Here is an 18514-nt window from a genome sequence, read left to right on the forward strand (position 1 = left end):
CCTCTCACAGGAACCTCCTATCGTTGCTCCGCCACTCCATAGCGTTTACCTCTTAATCCCGCCCTGCCATGTCTATCTTTAACTTTCCCGCCCCTTCTTAGGAAGGAGGCGCAGAAAGCCAAACCAAGTCTCCACAATGCTTATTCTTTGCTTCCTTTCTTACTTTGGGAAATGTTTTAAACATTATCGTGACTTATTTTGGGCTGGGATCTGCATGTATACAACATGCAAACAGCCCTTATCAATATAGGACAATAAGTCCTTTGGGCGCTTATAGGCGGCCATAGCCGCACGGAACAACTCTTTAACTGAATGTATGGGTGGCTCTTAAAAGAGCCGTTGGTTTCGTTTGAACTCAGTGTTTACCCTCCGAAGCCGTACAGAGTACGTCCCTGGCGTTTCAGAGCATAAACCACATCCATGGCGGTGACAGTCTTTCTCTTGGCATGCTCGGTGTAGGTAACCGCGTCCCTGATGACGTTCTCCAGAAACACTTTCAGCACGCCACGGGTCTCCTCGTAGATCAGACCGGAGATGCGCTTCACACCGCCACGACGAGCCAGACGGCGGATAGCTGGCTTAGTGATACCCTGGATGTTGTCGCGGAGTACTTTACGGTGACGCTTAGCGCCACCTTTCCCCAGACCCTTACCACCCTTTCCTCTGCCAGACATCCCTTAGCCTTCTCACACTATTCGAAGAAAAGTGAAATAATGAAGCCTCCATACCCAGAGCGGCACTATTATTCTCGACTAAAGGACCTGGTTGAAGACAAGGGGCACTCGAGGAGGCGGAGCTAAAGACCACGCGCCTCCAAACGCCTCCAGCACCACACTTAGCCAGACTGGAATAAAAACTCCATACTATTTCACAAAAACGACAATTCATATATGTAAAATATAAGATATCTTAGACAATAATAACGAACAACAACATAAGGGAAGAAAAAGAACGATAACAAACAAACAAACAAAGACAACAAAAGATTCAGTGCAGTATAAGATGGCCTACTACTGTTACTACTGCCACTAATAAGAAGAAGAGTCAGAATGGAAGTAGATCCTCAGCACTGGTGCTGAAACACCCCAAGTTTAAAGTCTCTTGCTGGAAAATATAGAAATTATATGCACACTCCTAATCCGTGTGTTCACTAGGCCTCTTAGGGTTCCCACCAATCCAAGAACAGCATGTGGTTCAGGTTAGAGAAACATGATGGGTTTCAAATTTCTAGGTTGGAAGATGTCAGTTTCAAATTAATAACAGAAATGGACAGAGCATTACATTTTTAGGAAAACACACAAATAGATTGAGGCAGTGGGGTCAAGGCCACATAGAGGACAATTATTCTTTGCAGGCAACTCAAATTGCTTTGATAGCACGTCACTCATTCCATTCTTCATGGTCTAGGCCTACTTTTATGTCTAGCCTCATATGACCTCTACAAACAGAAAACAGGCAAACCTTTTTTTTTTTTATCACATTGCATACTCATCTGCTGTCTTCTCACTTTCATCTTCTGCTGCAACAGTGGCAGCTTAACTGCTTTTTTCACATACGATAACTCCATCCATGTGCCCTCATCCATTGAGGCCTTATGCTGCTGATAACCACTGTTGTACAACAAGGACCAATGAACATATTCCAATGCAATGGCACATCATACTGACCTTTCATGAGGACCTGGAAATGTGTCTCAAGAGAGTTCTAGATGTGTATGTTCAATTGCTACATGAAAACCCAGACAGAGAATGCTCCAAAGTAATGAACATGGGATACTTTTCAAGCATTAATAAAGGACATCACTACGCTTGTAAATCATAGGAAAACACACTTGTATGCCCTAAAGGTTGAATACAGCCTTCAAAGGCCTTCAAAGACTGCAGTCTAAAAAAATGCTCAATAAAATGTTGTAAAGAGTATGAATCATCTGCTGTATTGGGAATTTCATCATCACTGTCAAGCAGCTTTACTTAAAATGTAAAGCTTGAAACCGGTACTGGAGGGCAACCTGAACTCAGCACAAGGAAACAACCTTATTATCATGAATATTTTTGTTAACATTATCTCTACCACTATTATTATTATTATTATTATTATTATTATTATTATTATTATTATTAACAGCAGGAAGAGGAGGAGGAGGAGGAGGAGGAGGAGGAGGAGGAGGAGGAATAGAAGTACATTTCAAATAAATTAACAAGAAAAATAAATTAACTAAATGATATCAAGTAAAACCCACCAATACTGATTGGGATGCTGTGATAGATGGACCTTTGCTGCCATCTTGTGGCCAAACTGTAAAACCAGCCACAACAAAATGAGAGTTGACTTATTTCTGTCTTCAAGAGACATGAAGGGACAGTTGCATTTGGAATCAAAAACTGTAAGCCATTTATTATTAAATTTGTGGAAAACCTTAAAGCTTGTGTCGTAACGATAGTCGTGTTTTCAACAGTGGATGCCAAAGTGATTTGAAGGCATGTTCAAAAGTGATAGCTTAGAACCATGTGTCAGTAATATTTGTCAAACCCTGAATAAATAAATGATAAATTGTACTTGTTCTTCCAGTGCTATTGTGATTCTTTGTAGTTATTTCTTTCATCCCTTTTCTTTCAGGAAATGCAAATGCAGAGATACGCTCGCACACACCGACACGCACACGCACCCACACATACACACAGTAGAAAAAATAGACCATCGCATAATCAAGAAGAAGACAGATTTGGCTAAGAACATATTGTGAGGGTAAAGAAGGAAATTGTTAATAAAAAGATTTAAGCTGTCTTCTGAAAGAACAAAATAAAAGTGCAGTCATACAGTGGCATGCAAAGATTTGAGCACCCCTGGACAAAATATATGTTACTGTGAACAGTTAATCAAGTTGAAGATGAAATTATCTCCAAAAAGCATAAAGTTAAAAGATGAAACACACTTTTCAACATTTTCAGAAAAAAAAAAAAAAAAAAAAAAAAAGAGTACCAAGTAGATTTGAACACTCAAATAACTTTTCAACGACAAAATACTAGTCCTCTCACATTTTTGAACCATTACCGCTATCCATAAGGCATGTAAACAACAACAATAAAGAGAAGTAAAATAATAAATAAAACATGAACATGAAATAATAGATAAAACAAAAGCATGAAGAACATAAATCAACAATAATACATTCTAAAATTAACAATGAATATCAGTTTACATTACATATATGGAATTAAAAATGTACCTTTGAATGGAATCAGTCTGTATCCACTGTTACTTCAGGTCCAGTGTTGTAGAGGTATGAAAGACATTTCATTCACTTCTCCTAGACCTTTCTTATGGCCACAGTTTGGACAAAAATGTTTGTTTCACCTTGAGGGATTTTCTCTTCACCTGACGATGATGCACCATGCTCTGGGTTGAATTCTTCCTCATCTCCTTCAGACACCTCCTCCTCTTCTAAATCATTGTTCTCGTGTTCACTTCTGAGCATCTGGAAAAATGCACATCTACAAGCTGTTTGGCATTGAGATGTGTACCCATGGATTCTGCAAAAAAAGAGAACTGGGGGTATTGTCATATGCAGCACCTTTAAAGTTTCTGGCTGCATTCACCATTAGCAAACAATGCTTGCAGAAAATGTTGCTTTTGTGTGAAATTGTTCTTCTATTGTTTGTAAACTTTGATAATGTGTGAGGTCATAAAGGGAAGATACTGCATATTCAAAAGAGCATTTTAATTTTGTTTGAGTTCAATCAGTAGCATACACTCACCATTATTATGTGTGTATGTTTGCGTGCACGCACATCTTGTTTAAATGTCAGGTCAAAAATGATGAAACACACTTTTCAACATTTTCAGCAATGTCAGTGTATTAGTTTGTTTTATACAATTGTGAAAAAAAAAAAAAAAAAAAAAGAGTACCTAGGAGATTTGAACACTCAAATAACTTTGACGACAGTCTCAGACCTTCATTAGCCTGTTAGGCTTATGGCTTGTTTACAAACATTGTTAGGAAAGGCCACATGATGCAAATTTCAAAGCTTTATAAATACCCAGACTCCTCTAACCTTGTCCCAGAAACCAGCAGCCATGGGTTCTTCTAAGCCGCTGCCTAGCAAAATGAAAATGAAAATACTTCAGTCCTATAAAACAGGAGAAAGCTATAGGAAGACAACAATGTGTTTTCAGTTTGCCATTTCATGAGTTTGAAATGTAATTATAAAATGGTGCTTAACAGGAATAGTGGCAGTCAAGATAAGGGGTCTGGAAGGCCATAAAACATTTCAGAATCATTTCATGGGTAGAGGGAACAATGGATTCAATGAATTTCCAGCAAAATCTGGAAGCAAACATAACACTATTCTGTAAAAATGCTGAGGTTGAAAAGAGGACGGCTTCTACAAATGGATAATGATCCTAAACACACCTCAAAATCCACAATAAACTACCTCAAAAGGTGCAAGTTGAAGGTTTTACCATGGTCCTCAGAGTGCCCTGATCCAAACAGCATTGAAAATCTGTGGATAGACATCAAAAGAACAGTGCATGCAAGACAGCCCAGGAATCTCACAAAACTAGAAGACTGTTGCAATGAAGAATGGATGAAAATCCCTTAAACAAGAATCAGAAGACTCTTGGCTGGCTAGAAAAAGTGTTTACAAAATGTGATGCTTGCCAAAGCGGGTGCTACTAGGTACTAAGCATGTAGTGTGCCCGAAGTTTTGCTTTAGGCCCTTTTCCTTTTTTGTTATTTTGAAAATGTAAAAGATGTTAAAAAAAAAAAAAAAAAAAAAAGTTTCAGTTTAAAATACAAAAGGAATGCGTCATCTTAAACTTTATGCCTTTTGGAGAGCATTTCATCTTCAACTTGCTTAACAGTTGACAGTAACATGCATTTTCACCAGATGTGCCCAAACCTTTGCATGCCACTGTAGATACTGTTATATGATATGATATCTGTTAAAAGGGCCTGGTGTATGGTACAGCAAACAAATGAACTATGGGGTTCCAGATGGGTAACTTCAGGAGTTCAGGAAAAAAAAAAGACCATAATGAGATTATGGAAATAAATGCATGAAAAGCATGCTTTGATCTCACATATTAAGTGCTTGTTGAACATGAATAAAATAAATACATACAGAAATAAATGCAAGTCTCCTATAACTAACCACGAGTAGGCTTACAATAAGAAGAAGAAGAAAAAGAAGAATCATCATGAAAGGCAAGTCAATTTCTATAAATATTTTTATTTGTCTTCAGAGCATTTTTTAGTTATTGTTTTAGGGCTTTTCTTTTTATGATGAAAGACAATTATTGTGTTTATTTCAACAGCAGATACAAAAGCAAACAAACCTTTATGACAGTGGCTGTCAGCTAAGCCTAGAAGGACATACCCACTGCATATGTTTATTATTATTGTTGGTGTTGTTTTTTTTTGTTGTTTATCCCAAGAGAAACTGACTAATTGTTCTACATTATACATTTATATTCTGACTGCATTCTGATTAAAACTAGGTGCCCTTAACGATTGAATATTATGGAATTTTTCCATATTGGCCACAAGATGGAGGCAGAGGATCATCTATTTTATCACCTCCCATGGCAATTTGTCTTCTAGACGGTTTTACTTTTATTTTTAGTCACGTTTTAGCTTTAGAAATATATCGATTTAAATGGAAAATGTGGAGCTCCGTCAGAAACATGGCACTTGTAGAATAATAATAATAATAATAAGTTTCATTTATATAGAACCTGTCACAGACTCAAGGTCGCTTTACTATGACAAAGATGCAGAAAAAAATACATTAAAACAATCAACACATTATTTAACAAATAAGAATAAGAAGAGAAGTTATGAGAAATGTTGAGATGAGAGGTATGTTTTAAGTAGTCTAAAGCATAGCCTAAAAAAGTTGTAGAAATGTACAGAAAGAAGTTTAAATGCATTATATTGAAAGGAAACAGTAGTCATGAATTTTTTGGCCAAAACAGTTATATATTTTTATATGTTTTACTATTAAGAATTCAACGACAAAATACTAGTCCTCTCACATTTTTGAACCATTACCCGTATCCATAAGGTAAGTAAACAATAACAATTTAAGAGGAGCAAAATAATAGATAAAACATGAACATGAAATAATAGATAAAACAAAAGCATGAAGAACATAAATCAACAATAATACATTATAAAATTAACAATGAATATCAGTTTACATTACATATATGGAATTAAAAATGTACCTCTGAATGGAATCAGTCTGTATCCACTGTTACTTCAGGTCTAGTGTTGTAGAGGTATGAAAGACATTTGATTCACTTCTCCTAGAACTTTCTTATGGCCACAGTTTGGACAAAAATGTTTGTTTCACCTTGAGGGATTTTACTCTTCACCTGACGATGATGCACCATGCTCTGGGTTGAATTCTTCCTCATCTTCTTCAGACACCTCCTCCTCTTCTAAATCATTGTTCTCGTGTTCACTTCTGAGCATCTGGAAAAAAGTACATCTACAAGCTGTTTGGCACTGAGATGTGTACCCATGGATTCGGCAAAAAAAATGGAACTGGGGGTATTGTCATATGCAACACCTTTAAAGTTTCTGGCTGCATTCCCCATTAGCAAACAATGCTTGCAGAAAATGTTGCTTTTGTGTGACATTGTTCTTATATTGTTTGTAAACTTTGATAATGTGTGAGGTCATAAAGGGAAGATACTGCATATTCAAAAGAGCATTTTAATTTTGTTTGTGTTCAATCAGTAGCATACGCTCTCTATTACTGTGTGTGTATGTTTGCGTGCACGCACATCTTGTTTAAATGTCAGGTCAAAAATGAGCCACCACTAAATAAATAGTTCTCCGCAACTTGAAAGCTAACGACTTTCACAGAAAACAAAACAAATCATTTAAAAAATGAAACATTGTTTTTGTTCATTTTTTCCATGAAAGTTGTGTTACCACCAAGACACAAAGGTTAATAGAGAACAGGTCTGAAAACCACGTCCGTGTCTAGAATTGTTTAGTTAATAGCACCAGTACATATTTATTTCAGTCGAAGAAAAGACACTGACATCTCTGAAAGACTTGTATCAGTTTCATTTCTCAGTGATACATTTTGACGACGTGAACGTCATACTCCCGCTAGAGCACCGCTAACCCAGACGACCTTACTACAAAGTTTCTTGTCGACTCACAATACAACGCTCCTTACCGTTGCCATAATTTCTCAGCTATGGAATTAACCCTCATAGCAAACTAGGTTGCCCGTAATCTAGAAGCACATGTCAGATACACGTTATAATAACGACGTATCGGTGAGAAGCGTTGCCAAGGCGACTTGCTCATTTTGCAGCGAAACAATTTAGGTGGCTCTTAAAAGAGCCTTTGGGTATTTTGGGATATTACGCCGAGCGAGCAGTTTAAGCACGCTCTCCGCGAATGCGGCGGGCCAACTGGATGTCCTTGGGCATGATGGTGACTCTCTTGGCGTGGATAGCGCACAAGTTAGTATCCTCGAACAGGCCGACCAGGTATGCCTCGCTAGCCTCCTGCAAGGCCATGACGGCAGAGCTCTGGAAACGGAGATCGGTCTTGAAATCCTGAGCAATTTCTCTCACCAGGCGCTGGAAGGGCAGCTTGCGGATCAGCAACTCGGTCGACTTCTGATAACGACGAATCTCCCTCAGAGCTACGGTACCAGGCCTGTAACGATGAGGCTTCTTCACGCCGCCGGTGGCTGGGGCGCTCTTACGAGCGGCCTTGGTGGCAAGCTGCTTCCTCGGGGCTTTACCACCGGTGGACTTACGGGCGGTCTGCTTTGTTCTTGCCATAGCGACGCAATTCTACTCTTAACTGACGAAAAAAGAGAATAAGACACAACCACGACGACATCCTTTTTAAGCCATAACGCCGACCTGCGCTCATTGGGCGTCTTCAGTAAGCATGCCGTCCATTGGACAAATAAAGATACGTCACATCAAGTCAATTGGCCCGTGTTCCACTACGCGCACATTTCAAAAAAGCAAGCCAGTAAGCCTACTTTTGAGCCGTGCTCTTTATGTGCCTGCAGGGTACATTGTTGAACGTACTCCCGGTTACTTTTTTTTTTTTTTACATGTTTTTAGCACCAACAGCATCTTATTTATATATAAAAATAAAATATATACACACACACAGCACTTCTACAAGTACGTATATAAATGTACGAGTACTAGCTTGCTTTCATCAGATGCTATTGGGCGCGTAAAAACGGGGAAGGTGTACGTGTGCTCAGACGTGGCGTGGTAATGGACAGCGGTGCCCGTTAGTCATTTAGTGCCCTCGAGAAAAATGCAAGGTAGAACAGACAGTAACATTAAAAAGTTGCACTTCCTCAGTCAGTGTGGGTGGCTCTTAAAAGAGCCTTTGGGATCTGCAGACAACGGAGCAGAGGTGAATTTACTTGGTCTTGACCGCCTTCTCGGTTTTCTTGGGCAGCAGAACAGCCTGAATGTTGGGCAGCACGCCACCTTGAGCAATAGTCACCCCTCCTAACAGCTTGTTCAACTCCTCGTCGTTACGCACGGCGAGCTGCAGATGACGAGGAATGATACGGGTCTTCTTGTTGTCACGGGCGGCGTTGCCTGCCAACTCGAGAATTTCAGCAGTCAGATACTCCAGCACAGCAGCCAAATAGACCGGAGCACCGGCACCAACGCGCTCGGCATAATTACCTTTGCGCAAAAGCCTGTGCACACGGCCCACAGGAAACTGCAGGCCAGCGCGAGAGGAGCGAGTCTTGGCCTTAGCCCTAGCCTTACCGCCGGTCTTCCCTCTTCCACTCATTATGTATACAATAGCGTCTTGTGAGCAAAGCTGAAATAATCGCCTATCACCTACGAGCGCTTCAGATATAGCAAAATCAACAGCTCTCCTATTGGCTAAGGAGGACAGGACGAATAACCAATCGCGAAGCACTCGTCCACTTCCAAAGCCGGCCTCCCTTTCCTTAGCCTGCAACTCTCCCTCCCACACGGAATCACTTCCAGTTCTTGTCATTCTTCTTCATATGGATTTCAGTTTGGAGCAAATAGTCTAAATACTTCCAAGTTATTTGTATTTTTATTATTATTATTATTATTATTATTAAGTCTATTCATGATACGTACATGTATGATAAAGACAGGAGAGAATGTTCGAGGTACGGCATGGCTTATATCTTTTGGAAGATTGCCTGTACGATGTATTGTCAAATAGAGTTGTTTTGTTACAACTAAGGAATGTCCGATGTATAATTGCATGGCCGATGAAACGATAGAACATTTATTACTGCCGTGCACAAGGACTATTGAAATTTGGGAGAAAATGGAAGGTACTGGGTTTAAATGCGGTCGTAACAGCAAAAGTATTATGTATGGAGTGTTTAATGAGAATTTGACTGAGAATGTAAAGGACTTTTGTTGGATGATTGTTTGTGATAAATTCGAAGATTTGGAAAACACGACGTAAGATGATTATTGAACAATGTATAATACCTGCAGAAATAGTGTTTAAACAGATTGTGTGTGAGTTACAAAGGTTGAAGACGATTGATATGAGAGGAAAAAAGAAATTTCCCTGGACTCTTTTGGATATATAAATGGATAATGTATACCTAATTTACAGATGTAAATTGTATTGTTAATTAGTAATCTATAGTGTGAAGGTAGTCTGGGTCCTCCGGTGGATATTGTTTGTGAGGTTTCTGTGGTGGAGTGTTTGCGTTGAATTGAATTTTCTTAATAATGGAAAGGGAGAAATAAACGGCACAGAAATCTGCTTAGGCTGTACAATATTTCTATGCAAAATGGAATTGGTCCTCGTTTTCCTTTCCATTTTTAAATTGACCGTATTAAAAAAAAATTCCATTCAATACAAACACCATCTAATGCTTCACTTTTCTTTTCCGTGTCCACTCAGTACGTCTATGGAAGAAATCGCACGTTAAAATAAACTCCGATTACACACTTGGCCGTATTAATTCGCTCGTAACCATTTCGAGAGTGTAAAGAAAACCGCTCTTTGGAAGAGAAAAGTGGGTGGCTCTTAAAAGAGCCTTTTGGGGATACCAAGACATGAAAACATGCACGTTTACTTCTTCTTGGGGGCAGCTTTTTTCGCCTTTGCAGCCTTTGGTTTGGCAGTCTTGGGCTTGGCGGTCTTTGCCTTCTTGGGGCTCTTGGCTGCCTTCTTCGGGGTGGCCGGCTTCTTTGCTTTCTTGGGGCTCTTGGTGGCTTTCGCGGCGGCAGCAGGCTTCTTCGCCTTCTTGGGCGACTTCTTTGCAGCGGCGGAGGCGGGCTTCTTTGCCGCTACCTTCTTGGGCTTTTTAGCCGCGGCAGGTTTCTTGGCGGGCGCTTTTTTCGCCTTAGGCGCGGCTTTCTTAGCGGGCTTTTTCTTGGCTTCGTCTTGCTTCTTGTTGAGCTTAAAAGAGCCAGAGGCACCGGTTCCTTTGGTCTGCACCAGAGTTTCCTTTGTCACCAAGCTTTTGATAGCAAGCTTGACGCGAGAGTTGTTCTTTTCCACGTCGTAACCACCCGCAGCCAAAGCTTTCTTCAGAGCGGCGAGAGAGACCCCGTTCCGTTCTTTGGAAGCAGAAACAGCTTTGACGATAAGCTCACCGACGCTGGGTCCCGCTTTCTTGGGTCGAGCGGCAGCTTTCTTCTTAGGCGCCTTGGCCGGCGCAGCGGCGGCTGGGGCTGGAGCTACTTCTGCCATCGTCGTGTTAACTACGAGAAATAGACGCGCGCAAACAGTACTCTACGTCGCACACACTGCTCTGTTGAGTTGAACCTCCCTCCTAGCGAGGGGCCGGCCTTAAAAGCCGCATGAGGACGGTGTAGACTCAACCCGCCCAGCACTCAGCGTCTGTGCTTCCGTGAGCTGCTCGCACTTGTGTTTTCTCATGACAAATCCGGGCCTAAATATACATGCTAAAACAATTTGTAAGTCGTCAAACAACGCGTTTCGCAAGAAAGGGCTCTGTGGTTCACTTGCGTGCCAGAAAAGCCCGTGCAGCCCGATCTTGTTTTGCACAGCTGCCACAAAACGGTACTGCGCGACTGCCGCTCCAAATAAGACATGGTGTATTTCTAGGCATGTGGGGCGTGAAAATGTGAGAAATGAAGGCATACATCTAGCAAGTCCCAATGTGCGCGTTGAAGGAGAGCCTGAGCAAAAGCATGGAGGTGCTAAGAGTGCGGCAGTGGTGTGTGTACTAGTTGAAAAAGGCCTTATGTACGTGCGAGTAAAACACAGGTGCAGGAGAGAGTGGCTGAGAGTGTACTTCCCGCAGCCAAGTGTCTTAGTCAAAGTAAAGCCACCAAAACCTGGCGCTCCTTGTCAGGTAGCTGGCCTCTAATTGGGCTGGAATCACGTGCTCCCCATTAGGGGAGGCAACCACGTTGAGAACTCACGTCATTGCTGGGAGCCCAAGTTCTAACACTAAAGTAAATTACCCTGACCTCATCAGAACCCTCATTTGAATAACCCCAAGTTCCATCTAACCCAAAAGTGAATTAACCTTCCTCATCAGAACCCTCATTTGAATAACCACAAATTCACTCTAACCCTAAAGTGAATTACCCTGACCTCATCAGAACCCTCATTTGAATAACCCCAAACTCACCTTAAGAGATGTTTAGCATTTGCCCACTCCTTGTACTGCATACAGATCACAGCTATTCTTTACAGGCAATTCCTACAAGTTTCATAGCAGTTGATTCATTCCATTCTGAATGGTCTAGGGCTACGTGACCCCTTTGCCCCACAGGTCATTCGCAAGATGCATCTATAATGTCCCATGCAAGAGACAGAGAAGTCTTGGAAGACCTAGCATGTGAATGCGCACATATATATGCATGTGTGAGACAGACAGAGAGAGAGAAGTTGGAGTTGTGCAAGATATGTGTATTCTGGGAGTGTGATTACTGAGCCACAGGACTGTGACTCATAGAATCACATCATATTTAAAAAAATAAATAAATAAACTAATTACAATAATTTTGTAGATCTGACCCACTAAACAAACCTTATGCATGTTCTTTTGAACATTTTCTGGATCATGTCATCAATAAGGTGTTGACCTAAAATGAAAAATCACAAGGCAAGTTTATCTATTGGCATTCAAAGTGCACAAAGCAATACAGAAGGTATTGACAGGGCATCACAAAAACTAACTTTGTCTCTTCTTGTCATTAGGGTTCTGAAGAAGTTAAGGATTGCATCCCATCATATATTGCACTAAAGAAGTAAGTTATTCCTTCTCAGCAGATGACTAGGCTTCTTCTACTACAAACAAGGCAAAACAAGTGAAAATAATATTAAAAGCTACTAATGAAATGTAACAACAAGAAATAATGCCATAATGTGAGCAATGAAGATTACAACAATCGTTGCCAAGGTGACTTGACATGCTTGTAGGCTACATCAGAACCAAACATACATACATAAATACATACATATATACACACACACACACACACACAAATATATATAACACAAGTGTCTTTGTGTAGTCATATAAAGTGATCAAATACATTAAAAAAAAAAAATGCAACTAAATGATGCCCAGTAAAACACTCCAATACTGATTGGGATGCTCTGCTAGATGGAGCTTTGCTCCCATCTTGTGGCCAAACTATAAAACCAGCCACAAAATGAGTTGACTTATTTCTGTGTTCAAGAGACCTGAAGGGACAGTTGCATTTGGAACCAAGAACTGTTAACCATTTATTATTAGATTTGTGGAACAGCTTAAAGCTTGTGCACCGTGTCATAATGATAGTCCTGTTTTCAACAGTGGTTGCCATGGTGATTTGAAGGCTTGTTCAAAAGTGATAGCTTAGAACCATGTGTCAGTAATATTAGACTATTTATTCAGGGGTTTGAAAAATTGTACATTCTTATTGTACTTGTTCTTCCAGTGCTATTGTTATTCGTCGTATTTATTGTTACGACCCTGTCTAGGCGATGAGGTCGCAACAGCATTTTGAAAAGACTGGTAGCAGGGTGGTAGGTGGAATAATTAGTCACAAGACTAAACTGGTAGATGAGGTGAAATGTGTATTTAAATGGTGAACAAAGACACACACATCTACCTACAAACACTGAATTACTTCAGGAGTTGCCAAAATAAACAAAACCCACACTACAAGAAGAAACACCACAACTAAATACACTTTACAGGACAAAAATAAAAATACAATCCTACACCAACTCCCTGATAATAAATAGACAATAACCCCAAACCCAAACCAACAGTACAGGTGAACTACACAGAAAACTTTTCAGAGTCAAAAGCATATTTGGCAAATTGGAGTCCATAGAAGAGAAGTGTTTTTCATAAAAGTGAAGTCAAAGGTAAGACAACATCTGAAAAGTTTTTACAAAAGCAACGATAGTAGCCAGCCATCCCCAAAAACCGACGTAGGTCCCGTTTTGTCCGAGGAACTGGAAAAGCTTTGATTGCTTCTACCTTAGCATCCAAGGGACGCACCTGTCCACGACCCACTGTTTTCCAAGGTAGCGAACCACGCTTGTCCTCAAATTCACACTTTTCCAAATTTAACACTAATGAAGCATCTCGCAACTTAGAGATTACGGTCTCCAGTGTCCTCAAATGCTGTTCCCATGTATCTGAATATACAACAAGGTCATCGAGATAAGCTTCACAATTCAATACACCTTTCATAAACGCAATCCAAAAGGCATAAATGTATTGCAGAAAGGTGTCCGGGGTAGCAAAAGTAGAGATCTCTGATGCATGATCAGTAAGAGGGACCTGCCAATAACCTTTAAGTAAATCTTATTTGCTGACAAACTTTGCAGAACCTACTGCAAAGCACTCCAGGAGTGTAACATTATTTCTCTCATCCCTTTGCAAGCTTTTCTTTCAGGAAATGCAAATGCTGAGCTACATCAAAACACACACACACACACACACAAATAGTCCATCGCATAATCAAGCAGAAGTCCGATTTGGCTAAGAATATATTGTGAGGGTAGAGAAGGAAATTATTAATAAAAAGATTTGAGCTGTCTTCTGAAAGAACAAAATAGAATTGCAGTTATACAGTGGCATGCAAAAGAAAAGTTTGGGCACCCCTAGTCAAAATATATGTTACTGTGAACAGTTAATGCGGATGATGTAACAACTCAAAAAGAGTTAGATGGGATGTGCGAACATTTTGACTTGTACAAACGTGCATCTGAGGCATCTTTGAATCATTCCAAGACTGAGGCGGTTTGGATTGGGGAACAAGGAGGAAGGAGTGCTCTATGTATCAGTATGCATGAGGAAATTAAAATCATTGGAATTTATATCGGTAACAGAAATTTAGTTGAGAGCAACTGGCAGAGGAAGCTACAGGAAATCAAAGAGGAATCAAAGAGAATTATACACTGGGGTGTGAGCTACAAATCGAAGATCAAACTAATTAAGACATTCATTTTATCAAAACTATTATTTCTGTCCATCGTTTTTCCTCCAGCAGAAAAAAGTGACCGAACTGAATAAAATATGTATTAGAACAATGTGGGGTAATAACAGAGAAGCTACAAAAAGGGAATGTGTATATAAGAATAAAGAAAATGGAGGCTTAAATTAAAAATAAGTTTTTGTAGACATGTCAATACAAGCACTGGTAGGAAAGCTAAATGGATTGGTGAAATCTCAGACTGGGAAAAGAAGAAAGGAAAGAAAAGGAAGAATGTACCATACTATAAACTTTTGTGCTCAGATTTTGTGGATAAATGTAAAAGTTGGAAGATCGATTGGAGAACGCAATCGAATAAAACTATTTATAAAAGTATAGCAGATCATAAGTACAGAGGGCAGATACAGTCTGGGGATTGCAATGAAAGGGAGAATAAAAATCTGTTGAATTTGCTATCAGGAGAACATGTTTCAGAGAAAATAAAGGCTAGGATGTGGCTTGCTGAAGTGGTTAGGCTACCAACGATGTCTGTGGTTCAACGGAGTTGCTTTGTGAAGACGGCCGAATGTCCAATGCTTAATTGTAAAGAGAAAGAAACAATAGGGAAGAAACAATCTGTTAGTGGACTGCTATAGATCTAAAGAAATATGGGAACAGTTCAGGAGGTTTGATTTAAACATAGAATTTAATCACAAAAACATAATATATCGTGCTTATAATGTGAACATACATTGTAAAAAGATAATTTTGTTTTAGATAGGTATACGCACAATTGTGAAGCAAATTTGGTCTACAAGAGCTAAAATGACTATGGAAAATACTTTTTTTGTCTAGTGAACAAGTAGTGAAACAATGTATAGTAAATTTAAAAAAAAAGAGAGACAAGGATGACATGGTGAAAAATGTGGGAAATGTAAAAAATGTTTGTACTACGGATTTGTGTGAAGTGTAAAAATTTTGGAGAGTTTCATGTAAGATGTTTATCTGTGACTTAGCCCATATGTAATCTTACTTCACTTTTCGTATGAAAATTATGAGAACTGACAGATGAAAAATTATTATAAAGTATAGATTCTCTCTTATGAAATATTGCTTTATAATGCCATTCATATATAGTGTTTTCATTGCTTGTTTTTGTGATATGAAAACGTAATAGAATCATTTAAAAACACAAGTGTCTGTCAAATCAGCCCAGTTTTAGTCAAAGGAAGCCCCCAAACCTGGCACTCTCGCTCGGGCTGGTGCTCCTCGACACGTGGTTGTCCTCTTATTTGTCTGGCATCAGGTGCACCTCATCAGGGGAGGCGACCACGTGAGCACCGTCAGGTGTCCGAGCTCACATCACTGCTGGGGGTAATCATGTTCTAACACTAACGTGAATTGCCCTCATCAGAACCCTCATTTGAATAACCCCAAATTCACTCTAACCCTAATGGGCATTACCCTGATGTCATCAGAACCCTTATTTGAGTAACCCCAAGTTCACGCCTACCCTAAAGTGAATAACCATATCTTCATCAGAACCCTACATTGGATTACCCCAAGTTGTTTTTCACCATAATGGGAAATAACTTGACCTCTTCATAACCCTAAATTCTGCATTAGCCTAATCTCTTTCCTAGCTTTACCTTCTTGCAAACCCCAATAACATTTCCAGTACCACACTTCCATGGTATGGCACATGTGTAACCTACTTCCAAATAGGCCTTGTAGTGATATTCTATTTGGACAGTTTTCTCTTAACTTACTTCTTTAGTGCAATATATGATGGGATGCAATCCTTAACTGCATCAGAACCCTAATGACAAGCAGAGACAAAGTTAGTTTTTGTGAGGCCCCATCATGGGTTTAACCCTTACCTTCTGTATTGCTTTGTGTATTTTGAACGGCAACAGATAAACTTGCCTTGTGATTTTTTTATTTTAGGTCAACACCTTATTGATGACATAATGCAGAAAATTATGTCATAAGGTTTGTTTAGTGGGTCATATCTAAAAGGTTATTGTAATTAGATTTTTTTTCCCCGTATGCTTTGATTCTATGAGTCACAGTTCTGTGGCTCAGTAATCCCACTCCGAGAATACACATACCTTGCACAACTCCAACTTGTCTCTCTCTCTCACACACGCACATATATGTGCACATACAAATGCTAGATTTTCCAAGACTTCTTAGTCTCTTGCATAGGACATTATAGATGCACCTTGCGAATGACATCTGGGGCAAAGGGGTCACGTAGGCCTAGACCATTAGCCCTTCTCAGCAGATGACTAGGCTTCATCTACTGCAAACAAGGCAAAACATGTGAAAAGAATATTAATAGCTACTAATGAAATGTAACAACAGGAAATGGCAATGTGGGCAATGAAGATTACAACAACAGTTGTCATGGTGACTTGACATACTTGTAGGTTACATCAGAGCCAATAATGTATATACACAAAGATACTTGTGTCCTAAAGTGACGAAATACATTTAAAAAAAAAAACAAAAACAAAAAAAAGGTTTCATATAAGACTGCGACCCAGCTCTGGGGGGGAGAAACGGGTTTCCAAGTCCCCATTTCAAGCACTTCCAAAGTTTCATTTAAATTACAAGCTACATGCGGCCGAATAAAGCATACGAAAATAAATTAATAAAACGCGCGGGAAAGGGGAAGAAAGACGACGGCACAGCGCACAAGGGAAAGAAAGACGACGGCTCAGCGCACAAGAACACAAGCGCTACTTCAGCTACAACTCTTCCTTTTCTCATTTTACCGTACATGCACACTCACACGATGGAAAATGTCTTTGGTGGAAACGTGGGTGGCTCTTAAAAGAGCCTTTGGGTTAGTCAAGTCGCACTATGACGCTTTACTTGGAGCTGGTGTACTTGGTGACGGCCTTCGTACCCTCAGAAACGGCGTGTTTGGCCAGCTCACCGGGAAGCAGCAGGCGCACGGCCGTCTGGATCTCTCTGGAGGTGATGGTCGAACGCTTGTTGTAGTGAGCGAGACGAGAAGCCTCACCAGCGATGCGCTCGAAGATATCATTCACAAAGGAATTCATGATCCCCATAGCCTTAGAAGAGATACCGGTGTCGGGGTGGACCTGCTTCAAGACTTTGTACACGTAGATAGCATAACTCTCCTTCCTGGTCTTTCTGCGCTTCTTGCCTCCTTTACCAGTCGTTTTGGTCACGGCTTTCTTAGATCCCTTCTTCGGGGCGGACTTCGCTGGTTCGGGCATGACGTTCAACGTTGAAAAAACCACAAGAGAATAAGAAACGAGGCCTCAACACCCAGTTTATTTAAACTCTGGTATTCTAATTAGAACATACCCTCCCCTCCTCGATCATGACAAGCCATCATTGGCTAGAAAACAACCCCTCCTCTCACAGGAACCTCCTATCGTTGCTCCGCTACTCCATAGCGTTTACCTCTTAATACCGCCCTGCCATGTCTTTAACTTTCCCGCCCCATCTTAAGAAGGAGGTGCAGAAAGCCAAGCCAAGCCTCCACAATGCTTATTCTTTGATTCCTTTCTCTTACTTTGGGAAAGATGTTTTTAACATTATCGTGTCTTATTTTGGGCTGGGATTTGGAGTCTGCAACGTACAGACGTTCACAACCGTGTTATGGCTCTTCTCAATATAGGGCAAAATGTCCTTTGTGCGTGTTTAGGCACTAAGCGCTTATAAGCGGCCATAGACATATGGATAAGCTCTTTAACTGAATGCATGGGTGACTCTTAAAAGAGCCGTTGGTTTCGTTGGAACTCAGCGTTTACCCTCCGAAGCCGTACAAAGCACGTCCCTGGAATATAAGAGCATGAACCACATCCATGGCGGTGACAGTCTTTCTCTTAGCGTACTCGGTGTAGGTAACCGCATCCCTGATGACGTTCTCCAGAAACACTTTCAGCACGCCACGCGTCTCCTCGTAGATCAGACCGGTTATGCGCTTTTCACCGCGACGACGAACCAGACGGCGGATAACTGTCTTAGCGATACCCTGGATGTTGTCGCGGAGTATCTTACGGTGACACTTAGCGCTTCCTTTCTTAAAGGCCTTCCCACTCTTCCCTTTTCTAGACAT

General features: G+C 40.4%; 4 protein-coding genes and 1 pseudogene across 4 annotated transcripts in view; 1 reads left to right on the forward strand and 4 right to left on the reverse strand.

Annotated features, from left to right (window-relative positions):
• LOC113568371 (histone H2B 1/2) overlaps positions 1 to 17307 on the forward strand; it is a 70764-nt gene extending 53457 nt beyond the window's left edge. The window contains exon 2 of the mRNA XM_035534802.1: positions 17258 to 17307. The gene's annotated coding sequence lies outside the window, so the exon portion shown is untranslated. The remainder of the gene's footprint in view (positions 1 to 17257) is intronic.
• Positions 326 to 18514, reverse strand: LOC113568893 (annotated as a pseudogene).
• Positions 8406 to 8809, reverse strand: LOC118242687 (histone H2A). The gene has a single exon (XM_035534798.1). It carries the CDS (start codon positions 8807 to 8809, stop codon positions 8423 to 8425), a length of 387 nt encoding a protein of 128 aa, XP_035390691.1. The 3' UTR covers positions 8406 to 8422.
• LOC118242679 (histone H1-like) lies at positions 10026 to 10717 on the reverse strand. Its single transcript, XM_035534787.1, has one exon. The coding sequence runs from the start codon at positions 10715 to 10717 to the stop codon at positions 10094 to 10096; it is 624 nt and encodes a 207-aa protein (XP_035390680.1). The 3' UTR covers positions 10026 to 10093.
• Positions 17116 to 17699, reverse strand: LOC113569133 (histone H2B 1/2-like). Its single transcript, XM_026997233.2, has one exon. It carries the CDS (start codon positions 17664 to 17666, stop codon positions 17292 to 17294), a length of 375 nt encoding a protein of 124 aa, XP_026853034.2. The 5' UTR covers positions 17667 to 17699; the 3' UTR covers positions 17116 to 17291.

Source organism: Electrophorus electricus, chromosome 16, assembly GCF_013358815.1.
Source record: "Electrophorus electricus isolate fEleEle1 chromosome 16, fEleEle1.pri, whole genome shotgun sequence".
Lineage (NCBI taxonomy): Eukaryota > Metazoa > Chordata > Actinopteri > Gymnotiformes > Gymnotidae > Electrophorus > Electrophorus electricus.

Bases quoted from the DNA above. Each gene is read 5' to 3' on its own strand.
- LOC118242687 (XM_035534798.1), bottom strand. From the start codon at position 8,809: ATGAGTGGAAGAGGGAAGACCGGCGGTAAGGCTAGGGCTAAGGCCAAG.
- LOC118242679 (XM_035534787.1), bottom strand. From the start codon at position 10,717: ATGGCAGAAGTAGCTCCAGCCCCAGCCGCCGCTGCGCCGGCCAAGGCG.
- LOC113569133 (XM_026997233.2), bottom strand. From the start codon at position 17,666: ATGCCCGAACCAGCGAAGTCCGCCCCGAAGAAGGGATCTAAGAAAGCC.